Genomic DNA, 21649 nt, shown 5'->3' on the forward strand with positions numbered 1-21649 from the left:
GTTCCCTGTAATTCTGTGTGGGCAAATACCTAGCGATCGCGGGCAATCAATCCATCCATCCGTCCGTCCGTCCGTCCGTCCATCCATCCCGTCCCACCCCCGCCCCAAACTCCTGCGGAGCTGTCAAGCCCCATTGCGTGGGAGAGGAGAGTTGGGGGCTGCCTGGGATCGGGACCCCTTCTCCTCCCTCCCCCCTCTCTCCCCCGCCAACCCATCCCTCCCGCTCCGTCCCCATCCATGTGGCAGTGAGAACCGAGCAGACAAGTCAGCGTTGCCCGGGGCCGCAGCGCGGGCGCTACCCAGCCGGAGCGGCGAGCAGCAGCCTGGCCGGCAGGATGGGGGACACGGCTCCCCCCCAGGCTCCGGATCTCGGGGCCGGTCTCCTGGGCGGCGGCACGGTGGCCCCCCGGGTGCACAGCGCCATCGTGGAGCGGCTGCGAGCCCGCATCGCCGTCTGCCGCCAGCACCACCAGAGCTGCGAGGGACGCTACGAGCGGGGCCGGGCGGAGAGCTCGGAGCGCGAGCGGGAGAGCACCCTGCAGCTGCTCCACCTGGTGCAGCACGGCCAGGGGGCCAGGAAAGGCGGCAAGCACGGCAAGGGGGCGGGCAGCGCCGGCCCGCCTCCACCTGCGGCGGCGCCGCCGGACTATCACCCGCAGCAGCCGCTGCTCAGCAACGGGGCAGCGGCGGGGGGCAGCGGCGGGATCCACGGGGAGCAGCCGCCGCCTCCGCCGGGCTCAGCCGCCGGCGGCGGGGGGGAGCAGAGGAACTCGGCCCTCATTGCGGTGAGTCAGATCCTGTCTCCTTCCAGCTCACAGCGCCGCCTGCAGGCTGTTGGTTGGCCCCTTTCCCCCCTCCCCCTCCTTCCTGTGGGCGCCTGGTGCCGAGAGGGCGGGGGCGGGGGGGCACACAGGCGTGGGGTGTGCGGGCACGGGGTGCTGCGAAGGCAGAGTGCATGAGCCTCACGTGCCGCTGCTGTCAGCAGCTGGGTGCTGGGCACCACCGGTATGGGGCACTGGGTGTCCCTGGTCTTGGATGTTGGGTTCTAGGTGCCACAGGTATGGGGCAGTGGGTGCCCCTTGTCTTGGATGTTGGGTTCTAGGTGCCACAGGTATGGGGCATTGGGTACTGGGTATCTCTGGTGTTGGATGTTCTGGGTACCACTGGTATGGGACATTGGGTCTGGGGTGCCTCTGGTTTAGGGCACTGGGTACAACTGGTGTGGGGCATATGGGGTGCCACCAATATGGGGTGTGGGTACTGAGTGCCACTGGGGTGGGGAATGAGGCCCAGGTGCTGTCGATGTAGAATGTGCGGAGACTGAGGGCCATTGGCACAGCTGTGTGGGCACCAGCTGCTGTCAGCCCAGGGGGCTCTGGTGCTACTACTGTGCAGAGTGTGAGTACATGTGGCGTGAGCACTGGATGCCACTAGTGCAGGGTGTGTGGCCACTTGTGTGACGTGTGGGAACCGGCTGTGCCTCCTGTGTTTACTGGCAGATGAAAAAAATGACGTCTGTCAGTGGAGAAGGCAGGGAAATCCTTCAGTCCTCCCATCACAACTCCTCGTTTCCTACAAAGAAATTGTATTTGGCACTACTGTGATGTATATTTCTGATGTCCCAGCCTGCTGGGTGTACTGTACATGTACCTCAGCTTTTCATGATTGCCTTAAAAATATCACCAGCCCAGACACAAAATTTATTCACCCACAATTTAGTTTTATCATCATGGGGGAGGGGCAAAATCTGGCCTTCGATAAATAGGCAGGTAGGATCTTCCAAAACTGATGTGTATGTATATATACACAGATCTATCTGAAAAGAAACAAGCCAGCATAGTCTCCTCCATACATACACATCTCCATTTCATTTCAATTAAATGAAGCTTTGTTGGCATGACAAGCTATACAGATGTTTCTAAAGTGAAAAAAAATACAGTGTAAAATATTAATATCTAGATAGAGTTCTGTATAGTGGGCATAGATACATTTGAATCTTCTTCTGAAGCCACTCATGGGACCAGCATGCCATATTAGACAGATCATCGTTTAGTTCCAATCTGGCAATTTTTCTCTTTTTACACATGCAGGCACACATAGGTCTTGATCCTGTGCTCACTGAAGTCAGTGGCAAAACTCCCATTGACTTTAATCAATGTAGGATCAGGCCTATAGACCTCAGTTCTTCAATCACTCGCACATGCTCTTAACTTTACAAAGATAAATAGTCTCCGACATGGACAAAGTTAAGCATGTTTGCAGATCTTTGCAGGATCAGGGCCATATGCACTATATAGATTGATTTATTAATTGTTTGGATTTTTGAACCATTGTAATCAGTTTACATGTATGCATTTGACCCAAAGTAACATGTGACTTTGGCCTTCAAACTAGCACTACTGGTCAGAATTCCACAGAGAGAAAACACCCCTGGTGCCATTATACCGCTGTTCTTATCACCAGTGCTTTGTCATGTTTCACCTTCCATCTCAAACCAGCTCTGAGAAAAATACATCATCAGTAAATGGTTAAAACAAAATCTAAAACGTAAAAGTGAGTTAGAGGACAAAAGTGGCATTAGAAATATTCCCGATGGGTTAAATGAGCTCTGGTGTATTTTAGCATATTGTCCAGGGCTTCAGACAATCACAGGAATGATTATAAATCTGGGCAATAGTTTGTTGCTATTGTTCTTGCACCCAGTCAATATTTATACGTTGTACAGATAGACAGTGAAAAAAGGTGTGTGTATGTTTAGGTTAGTTTTAAATTCTGATGATCAGCAAATACTTAATATGATGAAATCTTAACATTACATAATATTGTGTAGTTAAACAACTGCTTCTAGGACTTGATATTTAAAATATGAACTTGACTCATAAAGGGTTTATTTGCTGTTATCACAGGACATGTTTTATGGAGCAAAGTTACAAGGATTTTATAGATAATGCCACTTGTAAATGACATGATGAAAAGACATGCTGATCTTTTTAAGTTGGAAAGTGTAGGCCTGAGTGTTTTAAGTACAAAAGAGGAAAGTCTCACCTACTACTCTTTTTATGAGGAGTTTGTCTGCCTTGTTCTTGGAGCATCTACGGCACTGCTTTTTCTCTCTACCACGACTCCAGAAAAACACACAAAGAATGATAGTGATCGCTGTTATTTGAATGACTGAAAATAGATTAGTACACACACACACACATAACACATACACTAACATTTCTTAATGCTTAATTTATTCTAAAATGGGACCAGCATTGTTGTTTCTCTCATGTTACACTGGTATTCACAGCAATCTGTGGATCTAAATTTGGAGTCATGTTATTCAGCATCATACTGACGGCAATGATGTAAGCATTAATGTGATAACATTATGTCCAAAGGGAGTTTAGACACTCAGACCTGATTCAGTCTTCAGATTAAATCTCTGTATTTCCCATCACAATCAAGTAAGCCATTATCTTATTTTTTCAGTGCGTGTTAATCAAAGGCTTTGCATTTATCTTGAAAATGAAAAAAGGTTTTAGCTTGCCCATGCACTTTTCAAAAAGCCTCACTTTCTTCAGAGAGCAGGCTGCTGTGGCTTTTAACTAGTGGCGACGATTATTATGAAATAACTGGAGGCAGCTGTTGAAAAATTGCTACAAATACAAACAAAACAACTCTCAAGAAAATGCTTTGATTTTCTTCTTTTGAGTGAAGAAGACTTTGTCCTTGTTTGCCGAAAAGTGTTAAAGGTTGTCAGCATGCTTTTCGCTGTAAGATGCTCTACTTAGTTTCTATTTCTTATGCTCCCTAACCAGCTCAAAATTACCTCCAGGGTGGAGGTTTGTGCCCATGAGAAGAGACGAGTTGAAACGGTCACACTAGTTTTTGTCAACCTGCATTTCGAGGGGTTTTTGATCCTACTAATGTCGTGCCCTGATATGTTTGAATGCCCAAACCAAACTGTGGCTCTGCAGAAGTGCTGGCTCATGAAGCAGCATTGTTTTAGGGGTATCAGTGCACATTACTAATTCTCCGTCTTTGCGTCTGACACACTACACAAGCATTCTTTTCCATTCATTTGCTTCTTTGGGAGGACTAGCTAATTAAGGGACACAGAAAATCACCAGTTCTAAATCGCTCTTATGCATAACAGAAGTATTTGTTCTCCTTAACAATTGTTCCTTAGAACACTATCTCAGGTATTTAAACCCCCCTACAGGATATGGAAATGTAAAATTCAAATAGTCAAATATCACAACCCAAGCAGTATACTGAATTACTCTATTCCATTCTTGTGCTCTCAAAATACAGGGCAAAATTATGAGCCAGAGAATAACTGGGCCCTGCATGGGATCCAGCGATAGCATGGCTGAGGAGAACAAGCTCTGCTCCCCATTAGTCTTCAAGAGGGTGCTCACTGCTTGAAAGGGTGAGATCCTGGCCCTCTGACCCCTCTTCCTTGCACATCAGAATGTGACAGGTGATGATAGCGAATACCCTCCTCGCCTTCTCCAAGGGCAGTAGAGCTACTGCTGTGGGGTGCGTTCCCATGAACTCCCAAAGGAGCTCTAGCTAAGGCATTATCTGCAGAGAGGACTTCTTGCACTGATTCAACCACCTAGTGTAGACACACTGCACCCACACGAACTGAGAAGCTGCACTGGTGCAAATCACTGGGTGTTTGCAAGGGTGGACTTACATAGGTATAGCTACTCTGTAGTTACCCTCAATGTAGACAAGGCCTGAGACAGGCATAACTCCTTTTGGGTATTCAGGCTGCAGCATAGCACTTCTGCCTGCATGAGCCAGGGTCTAGAGCTATGGTTTATCTGCTGAAGAATGCTGGGTCATTTCATTTGTTTATAGATCCCATTAGAAGTTGTTACAAGTGAATTTGGGGCCAAATTCTGGTGCTGTCCAAGTCAGTGGCAAAACTCCCCTTGACTTCAGTGGGAGCAGGTGCTGGTCTTTGGTGAATAAAGATGAATTAACTCTGGGTGCATTAGGTCAGGTTTCATAAATGCAACAATGGTATGTCTACACTGCAGTGTAAGCCCAGGGTTTGAACTCAAACCCAACCCCCCTTCTGTCTACATACAAATCTCGCTAACCCTGGGATTGGATCCAAAGTTCCAAGATCTCATCAGGGTGGAAGGTCCAAACCTGAGTCAATCTGGGACCCAGGGTTCAAGCCCTACTGCTTTGCAGTGTAGACGTAGTCCCACTGGACTTGTGCTCTAGGAGTCTGCCAAAAGTATCCCACAATCCCACAGGCTGATTTTCTTTGTCCTCTAGACAGTTAAGTTTGGTGGACAGTCAAGTTTTCCCACCATGAACAAAGAACTAGAGCAGCCACATTTTGGGAGGACAACAGGAAGTCTTGGATATGAGTGGTTAGACTCAGGCCACATAATGCAGTATAGACACTGGAGCCCCAGGTTTGGACCCAGGGTTTAACAATTTCTCATCTGGGGTTACAAATGAATGTAGATGCTCAAGCCCTAGATTAACAAACCCAGAGTCTGCCAAGGCGAATTCTATCACTGGTCTTACATTGCAGTGTAGACATACCCAATGAGGTCTTAGTGAAAGACTGGGCATAGGCATATACTGTCAATTACATGATCCAAAATCTACCATGGTTAGGGATATCAGGTAGCTGGTACACAAAAGTCAATATTTGACACCCCATAAAGTTTGAAACATTAATTGTTAGCTTGAAGGTGTAAAACAATTTAAAGAATTGATACAACTGTGCTGGGTTTTGGATTTGATACTAGTCAGTTTCCAGTTGTCAGTTTAAAAGGTAAGTTCTTTTTTCCCCTAGTAAAGCATTTTTGTCAGCGTTTTTTTCTGACTGGAGAATAAAGACTGGACTTGTTGGCTGGACCCATGTGACTGTATCTGACAGAGCGACAAATCTCTCTAGGGGAGTGTTAGGAGACCTTATTTTACTGTCTTGAGTACGGCCACCTTTTCCTAAAGAACTGACCTTTTTTGGTTACTCTTCACGGCGCAAACTGTAATAGCCGGACTATTCTGGTTTTAATTACATGTCTGTTACAGTTATGTGCTGGAGGGCATTTTCCATTGGTCTGAACATTAGATTTGTAATACCTAGACTCTAGAACTGCAGGTTCTAATCCAAGCAGGGCTGATTCATCTCTTTATTTTTCCAGTGTAGATTGCGTACCATGCACTGGGGCTTGTAGGGATTTCCTTTCAAAGGCATGACTATTCTGTTCAGGTTCTTATAGGTTGACCTTCATTGTGGTAGCTGAGCTCCTTTCCACAAGTGCACTAAGTGATGAGACAATAACCTGTGATGTGTGATTCTTTCCTGCATTCACACTTCCTCCCCCCAGGGGAAAACAGCATGTGGATTTTTTTATTGTTGTTATTTTCTTTACTTTGAAAAACGACTGAGTGGAAATGGCATCTTGCTCCACGTGCCTTCTCCCTGTGTGCGTCCTGTCTGCTCATGTAAGTGAATAAAAAAAGAAAAAGAGAAAAGCGTTGCCTAGTTTGCAGCCCTATAGAGGCAACACAGCTAAGAGAGAGGGAGCTGGGTTCTATTCCTTCGCGTTCACTAAGTTCCAAAGAGTCACACCTGTGCGAGCCTATTGAAGGCAATGGGTTTGCCCAGTGTCGCTGAGGGCGTAATCTGAAGGTAATGGGATAGCACAGGTGCCATGGAGAGCCTAATTTGGCTTGTAGAATTTTTATTACAGGTGGTTATTCTGGAAATCACTGAAAGACAGTAAACATTGAGCCCTCACCGTGCCAATGCCTGTTTGAAAGTCACTCTTCAGCGTGGATTCACCCTTTACATATTGAGATTTGATTTGCTCATTAAAGACCTTCTGGCACTTTCTGTAAGAGTAGGATCTTCAACCTGGTATCCTCGGCCCCAAGTTTTCCCCTCTCTGCCACCTCTGTGTTACTTATTGTGAACTAGAGTTAGTTGACTGTCTCCACCCTGCAGAAGTGGTTGCACTTCACTGAGGCCTGGTCTACATTAGAATTTTACACCGATATAGCTACGTCTCTCGGGGTGTGAAAAATCCCCCCCCTCCCCCCAAGAGCTGTAGCTATACTGACCTCACCTCCGGTATAGACTGCACAAAGTCGACAGAAGAATTTGACCTAGCTACTGCCTTTTGGGGAGGGAGATTAACTGCGCTGACGGGGGAATCGCTCCTGTTGGCATAGGTAGCGTCTACACTGAAGCGCCACTGTAGCATGTTAAATGTAGACAAGCCCTGATTCTGGATGTATGTCACTTTTAAAGCTTATTGAGATGAAAAGTGGAATGTAAGTGTAAAGTACCAGTACTGTAAAGATCACTAGTGTACAAGAGCTAAGTGGTGGTGCAATTCTCTGCACAGGAGCGGGGATGAAGGCAGGATCCATTGATACAAGTGGAAGGGGGAGGTCTTTAAACCACAAAGTCTGGATTCAAGAAGGCTCTACTTTCTTTGTCTGTTCCATGTGTTTCTGCTGCGTGTTGCAGCTGAGTGCTGATCAAGAAAGTTTATGTATCTGAATCAGATCGAAATGCATGAACTCTGATCACTTTGTAGGTAGAAGGGGCTCTGAATCACTGTTGAGAGCCCTTTGGCCCGCAGATACTCATTGGGTTATATTGGATCCGGGTGCCCTTTAGTCTTAATCTGTTTTGGCTGTGCAACCATTCTCTGAACAAAAATGTAGAGGAATCCCTGGAAGCCATATAAAGAGTATTTTAATTCAAAGTTGAATAAGTTACACTTGCTAATTGCCTACTAAGAAGCTTGGCACGGCTTGTTCAGTTCTAGTTTCCCAGCCACAGCACCTCCTTCTTTGAAACCTTTATATCACTGGGTAACTTTCATGGAATTTCCCCCATTTTTCAGTAGTTTAACTTGCAGTTTTCACCTGCAGGGCTTCTGTAGCTACCAAGCAGCAAAACAGATTGCCCGTGTGACTGAACCTGACGAATCATCCAAACCAAAATAATTGGCTAGTTAGCCTCCATTGGCCCTGACTCTGTATTTCACAATACAGTTTACACATGTCCTTTTACTCATTTTCAGATCCCTGGTTTGTGGTAGCCAAGCAGAGGAGAATGGTAAAGTTTTCTATTTCCTCTGTGCTGAGAAGTGTGACTCCAGCAAAAATGTAAATCTCTCTCTGGGGAAGTCTGAACTCTTGAAAGGGTGACAGTGCTTCTGGGTCACATGAGCTGCTGAAACCTTGACTTAACTTGGTTTTATTATTTTTTTTAACAACCTTACGATTCCCCCCACCCACCCTGAAGGAAGGCTGCCTGCATAAGTGCAAAAAAAGGTGTACATGGTCTAAAGTTGAGTTTACAAGAGATCAGGACTGGAAAAATTTGCTAGACATCTACTAGCCAGAGGACTAAACCAACTAGCCAAAGGCATATAGGAAGGTCAGTTAAGTGCTATAGAAGGCCAGTTAAGTGCTATAGATTTCTATAGGACGTTTAAATAAACCTCTGTTCAGTACTATAGGTTTTTAACAGTAATTTCAGTAGAGCACATTACATTTACCCAGAGCTCATGAGTCTCTATCCATCTCCCAGCCTTGTGGCGTCTGCGAAGAGGGAGAAGGGAATGAGATCTTGGATCTTCTGCCTCTCTCCAGTCTCCAAATTTTGAGTCCCACTCCTTAGTGGTTGCCTCTCATAGTTTTGCCAACAGCAGCAGGATGAAGCTGACATGATTCTTCACAGCTCATTGCTTTCCACAGAGTTCAGATTAGGAGCAGTGAAATGACTGGGGTCTTACCCATTTCGCTGTGCTGCAGCTTAGAAGAGTTCTGACCAGTGAATGAGGCATCAGTATTAGCTGCAGACTCAGAATAACCACATTGTACCAGTTGATATTTGGATCACTTTTGCAACTTAGCAACAATAAAGACTGGATTTTATTTTAAATGAAAGCATATACTGGTGATTTATGTCCTCTCAGTTGCCAGAGGAAGGCTTCCCATTTGCCACTGAAGAGTTGGCAGGCGGATTTGCCGTGTAAAAGTTCTTTCAAAGTATTAATAATAATAATTATTTAAGTGCCAACACTATGCAAAACACAAAATGCAAATAGTTCCCAACCAAAGGTGCTTGTAGAAGTAGAGCTGGGGCAAAAAACTGCTTCACCTGACTCCCAATCTAGAGCTCTGTCCACTAGACCACACTTGGATAAGTCATGTCTGTTTTCTTTGCTTCAGTTTCCCCATCTGTAAAATGAGGCTAATGACACTGACCTTTCTTGTAAAGTGCTTTGAGATCTATTGATGATAAGTGCTATAGAAGAGCTCGGTATTTTTATTATTACAGTCTTGCTGTATTTTGTTTCATCAACCCCAAATGTTCAACTATCATAAGTCAGGCTCCCAAAATCATGAGAGTGGTGTAAAAATCATGGGATTTTTTCTAAATAATAAAATTTGGCTTCTTTTTACTTGCCTTCTGTTTTTCTGAGCCATCATGGTGCACTCAGGTCACATTTTTGAACTTTTCTCCATGGCCATGAGGGTTGTAAACGTACTTTAAAAAAAAAAAAAAAAAGACAGCTGAGAGTTTCACATGCTCCCATGACTCCAGGAGCTGAGGCTTTTCGTAAGGCATCAAATATTGCAAGACTAGCAATAAAATGGTAAGAATTGGCTTGTAATTCTCCATCCTTTTTAGAGAGGGGGCATTTTCATCTTAAAGCCTTTCATTTATAATTGTTTATATTGTGTGTATTTTGTTGCATGTTTATCGTCTTGCCTGCTGTTTTGCCTCTGATTATTTTCTTACCCAAGCTGGCTGCCTCTGCGCAGTGGTGGTGTTCAGCACTTGTGCTAACTAGTGACAGACAGTGGGAATGGAATGGTGAGCACATCCAAGTCAGTTGCTGTTTGGATAGGCAACAGGAGTGCCGCCCAGTGGCAGCTGGCATCGGTGTGTTGGCTGTTAAGCTGCATCATTCCACTCTGGTAACAGCCCGGGCAGATTCATGGCAGTGGCCCCTGGGCAGCCGGATTTGGAAAAATTATCTGAAAAGTAAACAATGAACAATAAAACATTTTAAAAAAGAATTATTTATTTGAGAAATAGATTTTTCAAATCCACAAAAATCACTGGAAGAACTTCGATGGATGGCCTGGGATGGTTCCATTTTTATTGAGCTCGCCCACTCCTACGCCTGTGGCCTTGGGTCTTTGTACTTGCATCCCTCTTGTCGGGTCAGCTCCTGAGCTTTGGATCCAGGCTGGGGCAATGTGTTGAGGAAACTGGCATAGATGAGGTACTGGCATGGAAGAGCTGGGACAAATGGAAATGCTCAGTGAGAAAGCTCAGTGGGATTACTGGCAACGCAGTCTGCCTGCTGTGGAAACAAAAAAATGTATACTTGCTGAAAATCAGAAATCTCACTGCCGTTTGCAAGAAATTAGTAAACTCCTGCACCATCAAATTAGAGAGGGCTTGTACTGTCTTCTCTCTGTTGTCACAAAACATGCTGACATGCTGCATGCCTTCATATGGAATCTCGGCCAATATTGTTGTTGTAATTATTATTTTATTTATTACTGGCTAGATGTCCCAACCAAATTTGAAGCCCCGTTGTGCCAGGCACTGTACAAACATAGTCAGAGACATTCCCTGCTCGGAAGATCTTAGAGTCTAAAAAGAAAAGATAGACACATTGTGGAGGAGAAACAGAAGCATAAAGGAGTGAAGTGCCTTGCTTGTGGTCAGACAGAGGACAGTTGGGAATAGAGCCCTGATTTCTTGACACCCGGTCTAGGTCCCGTTCACTGTTTGTTTTGTGTGCCGTGAACTATAGGTCTGTAGGGAATGTAAGGAAGACTTTGCAAAAGCTTCAGAGTCAATTTTTAGTTTTGGTAACTATTGATCACCGGCGTATCATTGAACAAAAGAGGCCGTAAGGGGTTTATTCTATTATACGGGATCTTTCAGCAATGTAGGAGACAGGGATTCAGATCTAACTGATGTTTTGGTTGGTTACATGCTAATCTCATTGTAGGACACTGGCAAGGTATTCTGCATAATTAAAAAAATACTGTTCTTTGTAATCTCTTGGAGTTTTCAAACTGAAATCTTTTCCAGTCTTGTTTCCTTCCATTGTTTGCACACCGCTTTGCTACTATAGGGATACTCATGACTGTTGAATATCTCACACTAGTGCTTTTGCCATAAATTATTCTTTGCTTGGAAGCATGTTACAACAGTTATTTTTCATGGAGTTAACCCAGCGTACTAATAAAACATGCAGAAAGTAAACAATCAACAGTAAGGAGACACTTGTGATTTGTATTTATTTTCATTCTTCGCTATGCAGTGCTTCAGAAGAAGCCTTAGAATTGGATTGTCTTGAACAGAAAGTTAATTGCATCATGGTTTCTTTCTTCGGAAATGTGACTGGAGGCAAAACTCTGGTTAGAGTGCTAATCACTTATCAGGCGTAAACAATAGTAGAATCACTTTCTTATAGTCATGGTAACAGCAGTAAAGAAGTGGGTTTACTGAACGCAGTGCTGAATAACTATCACCATGTTAAGCGTATACTGTTAATTTCTGCAGGTCTCCAGAATATAAATTATTCAAGAACAATAACCCTCATTTGAAAATATCTTTGAAATGGGCATGTTTTGTGCTGGCTACAGAAGGATGCTTGTCAGTTCCAATAAAGTTGTGTTTGACTGCTGCATTGCATTGGACAGTGTGCTCTTGGGACCTGGTCCAGCACCCACTGAAGTCAAAAAGAGTCTTTCTATCCGCTTCAGTGGGCTCTGGATGAGGAGCTTTCAAAGCAAACAAGACCGTGCTGCGTGTCAGCAGTGCCACAATTTGCTCCATTCCCACGATCGTGTTCGACTTAGTCTGAAAGTGCAAAAGGGGAGATAAATATAGGGTGGGAAAATTATTATATTAGACAGGGTGCGGAAGCAATACCTAGTGTAAGTGACTAAGGGGTTAAATCCAGCTCGGCTCACCCCACCTTGCATAGTTTAGTTGATGCATGTTAAATGGGGTGGGGAGAATGTCTTTGCAAATTCAGAGCTTCACACTAATTCACTGAGCTGAATCCCAAACTGGGGGAGTTTTCCGTGATTTTTCTGCTTGTGATAATTTTTTTTTTTTTTTTTTTTTTCTTTCTTTTAGAATAATTAGCTGTGAAGGAAAAGACCTTGTTGAAGGCAGCAGTTGTTTTCTGTCCAGCCAGTCCAACAGATTTCAGACATGTCACTGCAATGGCATTTGGCAAAAGAGCCATAAAGGTTGTTCAGTTTAGGCCAGTGGTTCCCAACCTGTGGCCCATGGGCCACTTTCAGAGTGGCTCTCCACTCTCCTCCCACTGGCTGCAGAAGGGAGCCACTGCCTAAGGACCCAAGGGGAGCGCAGGGGGCTACAGGACACGTGCAGTTTCCCTGCTGCAGCCAAGGGGATGGGAGATCAGCACTCCCCTCCTCCTAGATGTAGCAGGGAGCAGGGCAAAGCGCTCCACATGTGTCCATAGGCTCTGGGCTCCCTGCTGGAGCCAGAGGGAGAGGAGATCAGGCCTCCCCTTCCCCGGCTCCAGCAGAGAGCAAAGCGTTCTGCCTGTGTTCCTAGGTGCTGAGGTCCGTGCTGGAGCCGAAGGGAAGGAAGCATTGATCTCCCATTCCCTGGCTGCAGAAGGGAGCCACTGCATAGGGACCCAGGTGGAGCGCACAGGGCTACAGGATGTTTGCGGTTTCCCTGCTGCAGCCAGGGGGACGGGAGATCAGTGAGAACTCCTTCCCTCTGGCTGCAGTGGGGGGAGGAGGAGGAGAGGGTGACTGCTGGCGGAGACTTCAAGGCTTGTCAAAATGATATCTGTGGCCCTCGAGCCAAAAAAGGTTGAGAACCACTGATTTAGGCTTATCACTTTTAAAAATCAGACAACATATTTAGGTGCCTCACTACACTTTAGAAGCCTCACTTTAAGCACCTGACCTTTTCTTTTCTTTTCTTTTCTTTTCTTTTCTTTTCTTTTCTTTTCTAGATAGGTTCTTTTACTGCTCTCAACACTGTAGTATCTGAGCATTTGAGAATCTTGGCCCCAGTTTTTAAATGCACTAACAATCAGCAGCTCCCATTGCAATACTTCAGTGGGAGATGACAGGTATACAGCACCCTCGATAATCGTTCATCTATTTAAAATTTAGGATCCTAACTTCTATGTTTTTTAACTCATAGCCTTGAATCCCACTAACCAACGTGATCTAATTGCCAGGGATATAAAACTGACGTGCCTTGAATAGTGTCCTAATGTCAGAAAATGTGACATTGATGCATTCTGGGTAGGAAATTAGAGTAGAATATTAGAAAACAATAACAATATAAGGTTTGTGGGGGACTTGACAGTAATTGGGTGCTCCCCATCAAATATAATGTTGAATTTCTTGTCCCACATAACAAATGAATTAGCTACTGTTTGTAAAGTGCATTGTAAAGTATTTATGCCCATCACTATTAATACTAAACAATATCCCTCTCTACATTTTCTACATGTCACTTACTTTCAGCCTCCTGGACATCCAGTTTCTTTTTTGTCCATTCCACTCGACACTTTAATCGTTTCAACAGGTGTTTTAGTGCAATAAATATTCTTATAAGACCAGGGTCCCTAAGCCTCTGTCCTATTTGCTTGCAAGGAGAGGGGAGAAAGTACACAACTACATAGAGACTGGCAGGTGTTTGAGGCGCAAGGTAAAATACTATTGCTAGAGAGATTTTCTCGGGAATGTGTGTTTGATCCTGATCCCATTCAAGTCAATAGAAAAACTCCCATTCATTTTAATAAAGGGGCAAGCCCTATATCTCTGCTGATTATGTTAGTGTACAATCAGAGATGGTTGCAGAGAAATGTATTGATTTCAAGCCCATGAAAGGATTTGATTCTGTGGCATTCTAAGATAGATATATTTAGATCATATGATCTTCAAGACAGCAGCAGTCAATCTCTATGGCCCTGATCGTGCAAATACTTAACTTTACATGCCTGGGTAGTCGTACTGAAGTCAATAGGACTACTCTTGCGTAAAATTAAACATGTACATAAGCATTTGCAGGATTAGGTCTGAGTTTGTTCAATACCTAACGCAGTGGGCCCCAATCCTGATATAGGTCTTTGTGCATTTTAATAATACGAATCATTACAAGTAGCATCTTTTTTGGTGTTTGACATATTTTCTTAACGCAGTTCCTCACACACTTTTTCTCTTTCAAACCACTTTCTACTTTTACTGACAGTCCAATTGATCTTAACCTCATATTCATGCCTTCCCTTTTCCCTCTTACTGTTTAACCCCCAGTAGATTCCAGCAACTGACCTTGTGATCCATTTTCACAAGTTCACAAGTTCTTTCTTTAGATATTCCCTCCCTATAGTTTTTGGCCAGCTTTTTAGGAGAAAGAGGGTCAGGGTGTTTTGGACCTTAATTTTCAAGTAGAATATTAAATATAATCTTTATAATTATAGCAGTTCTACTTGGACTGCTGTAGTTCAAGCCGTGTCAATATGTCACCAAAAGCTCTCTTTCTCAAGAGCTGGAACTCAGTTGTGAACATTTCTGTAGACTGAGCTGACATTTGATGGCCAGCAGCTGGGAACACTTTCTTTTTTTTCTTTTTCTTTTTGCAAGTTGACTTTAAAATAATTATTTAGCTTTTAAAAAGTTATGAATGTACAAAACAGTCTCTGTGCTAAGTTGTACTATGTGACTGATTGACTTCAGTGCGGATGCAGGGATGTGAGTAACTCAGAACAGAAATTTGCACTAACTGATTAACACACATTTTTTTCCCACCAGTATAGTTGAAAAACAGGTTTGAGTTGCAAAATAAAATTTGGCATCCAATTACTCTGTGACATGGTCCAGTCACTTCTGGTAGTTAGAAAACCAACAACATTGTAACCGGAGGTATTTAGCTTTGAAAAGTCTATTTTGCACATACACAGTAACTACTTTTCATAAGGACTTTTAACACACATATTTGCAGGGTAGACCAGAATAGCTCAGAGGAAGTCAATCCAGTCTGTTGGGTAAATAGCATGTACTTTAAATTTTTTCTATATATACACACATATATAAAACCTTCAATGGGTATATTTACTATACATGATAAATTCTAGTTGCTTCATTAGTGCCATGATGGCATGTGAAGTCAATAACATTCCAACTGAAAACTCTCTATATTGGATGTGTGTTTATTCTGTTTGGCCCATAGTTCATAAATATGCATTTGGATGATGCATGTAGCTAAATGCCTATTTACAAAAAATACTCCATAACGTTGCTGTAAGATACATTACTCACAAGAGGTACTGTATGTATCTTGATCTCCAAGCACACAATCAAAGTATAATTCCTTTGGCACAAATTAGAAAGTGCCCTACCAAAAACCACCCTCAACCCCCTCCCTAGCGGTTGACTACTCCTCTTCCGCCCCTCAATTAGCTGTCCTTCCTTATCCACATTCACCCGCCTTTCACCTGTGGTCTCCCCCTCCTTTCCCATCTCTCATGCTCCTGACACTGCCTTGTAAAGTTGTTTTTCTTGTGAGCTAGAGACAGACTAACAGGGACATGCTGAACACATGGTTTCCACATGTTCTCCTCATCTCCCCAATGTTTCTTATAACCATGTTTCCCCATTCTTGCTCTTGCCATTTAACATTTCCCTTTCTGCCTCCTATTTCCTCTCTCTTTCTCTCTCTCTTTTCCCATTCCTTTCCTTCAACTGATAGTTTAATGACAGTATTGCAGCCCCTCCCCCTTGCTAAATGTTTCTATGGAACTAGTTCAGGAGAGTATTTTTTTCATTGTTATAAGAAATTCAGGGCAAAAATCGATATTAATGTACACTAAGATTGTGAGTTTTATGTGGCTGTAATTAAACTACATAACACTGAAGCACACACGACTGTGCATGCAAAGGTTTGCAGCCAGGAAAACACTTAAAGCACATGCTTAAATGCTTTTCTCATAGGGGGTTGCTTTCCTGAATCTGGGCCTAATTTCTGAGAATCTGCCCTTATTGTCCTGGTTCATCAACTTACTTAAGGATGTACCCGACTTTAACCACATGAATAGGCTCATTGCCCCAAACTGTCCAGGGTTTAAAAAAACCCAACCAACCAAAAATCTCTCCTAGATCTTCCACCCTCACTCATGCTCAAGATCCAAAAGCCCTCTGATGGTAAAACAAATATTGGTAATAAGCTTCAATAACATTGTCAGAGTTCTGCATCTGAGAAGTAACTGTGCTTCTGTTCATGTCGATGTACAGATTACTTTGGCAAATTAAAATTAAATAAAGACACATTAAAATTGAGAATTAAAATGTTCTTGCAAATTCAGTACAGGGTCCATGGCCCCATCAGTTTCTGAGATGTAGGCAAATAAAATAGTCAGGAGATGCCTGGCTGAGCATGTCTGATCACAAGTGCCTTTGGTTAATATGATGCATCCAGTCATGTGACCAAATGCCACAGACAATGATGCAGAAGAAAATGCACCAGGCCCTGAGGACCATCTGACTAAAGAGAGAAAGGGGAGAACTGCTATCGTCTCAGTTTGAAGATAATGAATAATATTTCAAAAGTGTCTAAGTGAATTAGGAGGTGATGTCCCATTTTCAAAAGTGATTTAGGGCCCAGATCCACAAAGGTATTTAGGCTCCTGGCAGCCATTGTAATCTGAAATAAAGACAAAGGAGGTGCACCCATGTAACTGAGAGCAGAAATGAGTCCATAGTCTTCATCTTAAGATTTCTTTCTTTCTTTTGTAGTTGGCACTCTTAGGGCAAAGGAAAGGTTGTAAACTGGGAAGAGGGTTTCCTTTAGAACCATTATACCAATGAATACCAATAAGTATTTATAATATATACATGATCTGGATGAGAGTATTGAAAAATGAGATCTCCATGCATATCATTTCTTGGTTTTTCAAGAGACCTTTAGTGCGTCAACCAAGCTATTCCCTGCACCATGACCAGGTTAATTTTATTATTCCTAAATCATCTTTTATTGAGGCATTTTCCTTCTAGGGTTGAACATCTTCAATGAGGGTGATTACACCTCTCTTGGCAGCTTGCAGATGATATGAACATTGGAGGAAGAGCATGTGAGAAATAATGTAACCAGATTCAAAAGGATTTGGATGGTTTAAGTGACTGGGTCAGTAGCAGTGTCACCAACTCTCATTATTTCATTCTGAGATTCACAGTATTTGGTGTTTTAAAGTCCCAGTTTCTGGATTCATGTGATTATGAGACAATCTCAGCTTTCAATAAAAAATTAAATTTCTGGTCCTTATGGTTATGGAGGAAAGCTTGAAAATGAGATCTGAGTGCACCCTAGGTGCTCAGAAACCAGATGACAAAATGAAACCAATATATATTTTTTTTAAATCTCATGATTTTTAAGCCAATCTCATGATTTTGGGGGGCCTGACTCATGATTTTTTTAATGCTGGGGCTTGGTAAACGCAATGTAGAGAACTGCACCATTAGTTCATTACTCATTTTACATTTGTTTTTAAAAGTGTCTGTCCAAGGTTTTAGATACTTATACAAAAAACTAAATATATGCAAAGAAGGATAACAATTACATTGGGAGCAAGAAGCCATGTTAGAGAATATATTCCAAATGGAACAGCACACTGATCAGAAAAATAATCTGTATGACTAGTACCAGAAAAATCATTCATACAATCCAGCCCAGTGCACAGCAGTGATAAAATAGGCAATCAAGGTACAAGGTTATATTAGCAGTGGTCTAGAATAGTGGTTCTCAACCAGGGGTATACGTACCCCTGCGGGTATGCAGAGGTCTTCCAGGGGGTACATCAACTCATCTTGATATTTACCTAGTTTTACAACAGCCTACATAAAAAGCTCTAGCAAAGTCAGTACAAACTAAAATTTCATACAGACAATGAACTTGTTTATACTGCTCTATATACTATACACTGAAATATAAGTACAATATTTAATATTCCAATTGATTTATAATTATTTGGTAAAAAACAGAAAGTAAGCAATTTTTCAATAATAGCGTGCTGTGACACTTTCGTATTTTTATGTGAGATTTTGTAAGCAAGTAGTTTTTAAGTGAGGTGAAACTTGGGGGTATGCAAGACAAATGAGGCTCCTGAAAGTCTGGAAAGGTTGAGAGCCACTCGTCTGCAGTACAAAACTAGAGAGATTATACTGTCGCTATATGAGGCACACGTTAGGCTCCATTCACAACTGGTAAAGAGAATTCACTTTGTAATCTATGTTATCTAATCTAAAGTATCAGCATTTCTAATGACAATCAATTACCTTGTTATCCAGGAATGATATTAGTGCCTTGGTAGAAATGCACTGTAGAGACACAGATATGAGAGCTGATGACCATAACCTAAATGACAAGGAAAAGTTAGAAGTCTTGGACTAGGAACCTGCAAAGTGCTCTACATGGCAAATCCTTGTGTCCTAGGAGTCCCATTGACTTCCTCCTGACTTGAACCTGGTCTAAACTGCCACTGACCGTCGATAGGAGATACACAAGCTACATAATGGCTACGGCTACACTGACGGCAGCAAAGTCGCTGCCGTCAGATCGATTGCTGTGGATCGACTGAGTGGTCAGTGAAGACCTGCTCAGTCGATCCAGAAATCGACGTACTAAGAACACCTTCGCAAGTGGCATAGTGCTGCATTGACAGGAACATGGTTCCCGTCGGTGCAGTGCAGTGAAGACGGTGCGCAGAAGAGGAGCCCAGAAGTCGACGGAAGTTATGTACGTTTTTTGCGTAGCTTGTGTAACTCCCGTCGACTGCCGCGGAGCCCCGGAGGTAAGTGTAGACAGGGTCAGTGTAACTTGCATATCTCCCATCGACTTACACTGCACTATGCTGTGTCGACGGGAAACACCCTCTGGTTGCTGCAGCCTTACTCTTTTTGGGGGAGGAGGGAAGATTTATTGCGTCAACTGGAGAGCACTTCTGGGATCGATTGAGCGGGTCTCCACAGCCCGCTCAATTGATCCTCCTGCATTGATCCATGCAGCCCCAGCAGTGTAGACATACCCTTGGCAGTGCTAAGAGACATCTTGCACAGACCGGTTCGAGGAATCACGGACTTGCACTTGTTCTCATTAAAAAGAGGAGACGGCAACATAATATATCAGTTATACTGGTTGTTTAGTGGGTTCAAATGACTTAATGTTCCTGCTCTTTAGAAAGAAAATCACATTGATACAAGCAAAATAGAAAATAAGTGCTTTCGCTGTGTTACTAATAATACATCTGATTATTCAAATTGAAATAATATTAATGAGATGTTTTTCCCCATTCATACTGTTTCTTCACTGTCTGGATTTCACTCAGTTTGGGCAATGGAAATGGGCTATAGTCAGTTTCACTTTTATTTCTAGTCAGTTTCACTTTCTGGTTCTCTGTAGATGTGTGGGGAAAAGAGCCTCCACCCCTTCCCACCCCACCTCCCACTTGTTTTCATTTATGTAAATGGTTTTTAAATTATGAAAATCTTCCCACTGATTCCTTTTACAAAGCATAAATATCAAGCCAAAAGGACTTGACGTTGTCCCGTAAGCAGAAGTTTTCAAACTTATTAAAATGGTGAGAGATGCACAAAATGTATATATCTGAAGGGTTCAAAACCTAGGATGTGACAGGCCAATGGACTTTGGGTGAATGTGCGCATCTCAGGGCACCTGTTATGGCCCTCCTTGGGCTCGATAAAACTGGGAGCTGTAGTCCTTGGGCACGTGATTAAAAATAAACATGTGATTTACAGGAAACCAGATACAGGTTTTTCTTGTCTCTCAGGCAGGGGCAGGAATGTTGTAGCGGCAGGTGTCCTCTGCCTTCCCAGTTTGCAGAAAGCAGGCAAGGTCTCTGTCACTCAGGCGTATTTTATACTCTGAGCCTTTTGCAGCTTGTGTTTATTTATGAAAACCCATCCTGAGGAAAGGGACATGGAACTAAACTTGAGTATTTAGGTTTTATTTAGACTGCCCCGGATAGTGGATACACCCTTTGGTTTACATAATGATTTTAATCTAACAGTAAATACTGCACTGAGAAAGTGATAGATGCAGAAGATATAAATAAATACAAGTGAAAAATGGGGCTGAGATCTTCATTTAATGGGCACTGAGCATCCACGTCCCCAAGGCACCTTTGATAGTCTAAGCCTAGATTTTGATTCTGGAGTGGGAAGAGATTGCAGCATAGAGCAGGAAGGTGGGATAAAGAACTCCTAATTAATTTTCCTATCATGGGTTAAATTATTTCTCTTCCTGTGTAGAAGAAATGCCGGAAGAATGGTAAGGAGCTCGTCCGCCAGTGCCACTGTGAAGGGAGCAGGAATAACCAGTCTTCTGGTACTGACGTGTGCAAGGGTACCTGAAATACTGACCAGCGCCAGATGGGCTGTTTCTGGGTAAACAGTGGATGGGGAAATGGTCCCTGTTACCCTGGTACAAAGGAGAGAGACAGTGCATACACAGCCTGATTAGCCTCTCCCCAGATTTACACCTGTGTAACCCCAATTGACTCTTAATTTACATCAGTGTAAGTGAAAGGAGAATCACATTCTACCTGTACATATGGAAAGAAGGCTGAAATTCCATCTCAGGTTAATAAACCATTTGATCTTTTGCTCTCTCATGGTTTATTATGTCATTGGAATCCTTCGGTGGAATTACATCCTTACTATGTCCAGATTGGTGAATGTTATTCCTTATAAGGTTACTCAAAACACAGTTGCTGTGATCATGTTGGAGGCCCAGTTCTTCCACTAGAGTCAGTGGGAATTTTGTCATTGAGTTAAATGGGAGCCGGATCAGGCCCTAAGTATATTGAAATGAAATTATGTTTTGAATCCTGAAGCTGGCTGTATATAATACTGGGATGGAATTTTCTTGGAGGAGCCATACTTTTACTTTGCTATTATTATTCAGGTCTGAAGTCAGCACTGAACCACTGTGTGATAGATCGATCTATCTATAAACATACACAAACACACACACTTTAAAAAAGCAACTCTGCCACCCTTACTCATGTTATCTTTACCTTAATATGCAAGTACTTACTTGAAAATCACCCTGGATCAAATTATGAGCCTCGGCAGCTTGAGCTAAAGAGCCAGCGTTTTAGAGGTAGAGCTGTAAGAGATTCATATCCTCTGGGGCTCAGACACAGCAGAGACTGTATAACACACACTGGCCAGTGGGCTACATTTGTAGTAAGGACGACAGAATCTGGCCCACGCGGGTGACTTGATCCCCCTGGCGATTAATAAAAGGGCAGCAGGAATCTATCTTTCACTCTAGGTTGCTGGTTAGAATCTAACATAAGGTACTGGCCAAGGGTTATTAGCATCTGACAGCTGTTCCTTTGCCTATGTGAAATATATTGGTGGTCTCACTTCAGTTCTTGGTGGACAAATGTCCATATAAAAAAAGACAAGCGCTGCTGTTGGCACTTACCAGCATCCTTTTTGCCAATATCAGCAGAGAGGCCATGAAGTGGGTAGACGTTTATGATGAACTGCCCCCAGCTATTGAATCTTTCCTCCAGGTTGGAGCTGAAGTACACTGGTGGGTCAGTGT

At 43.1% G+C, this 21649-nt stretch overlaps 1 protein-coding gene across 2 annotated transcripts in view; it reads left to right on the plus strand.

The window, feature by feature from the left end:
* Window positions 1-252: 252 nt before the first annotated feature.
* Window positions 253-21649, plus strand: part of LOC137166321 (mastermind-like protein 2) — a 65453-nt gene continuing 44056 nt past the window's right edge. The window contains exons 1-2 of one of the 2 annotated variants that reach the window (XM_067567992.1): window positions 253-785; window positions 20344-21390. In XM_067567992.1, coding sequence (XP_067424093.1) covers window positions 336-785; window positions 20344-20445 — 552 coding nt within the window. In that variant the 5' untranslated portion in view covers window positions 253-335 and the 3' untranslated portion in view covers window positions 20446-21390. Of the gene's footprint in view, window positions 786-20343; window positions 21391-21649 lie in introns of those variants that run through there. The other variant, XR_010923654.1, reaches the window with a different exon arrangement.

The sequence above is a fragment of the Emydura macquarii genome, unplaced genomic scaffold (genome assembly GCF_026122565.2).
Source record: "Emydura macquarii macquarii isolate MOO-44397 ecotype Brisbane River unplaced genomic scaffold, CSIRO-AGI_Emac_v2 contig_318, whole genome shotgun sequence".
NCBI classification, from domain to species: domain Eukaryota; kingdom Metazoa; phylum Chordata; order Testudines; family Chelidae; genus Emydura; species Emydura macquarii.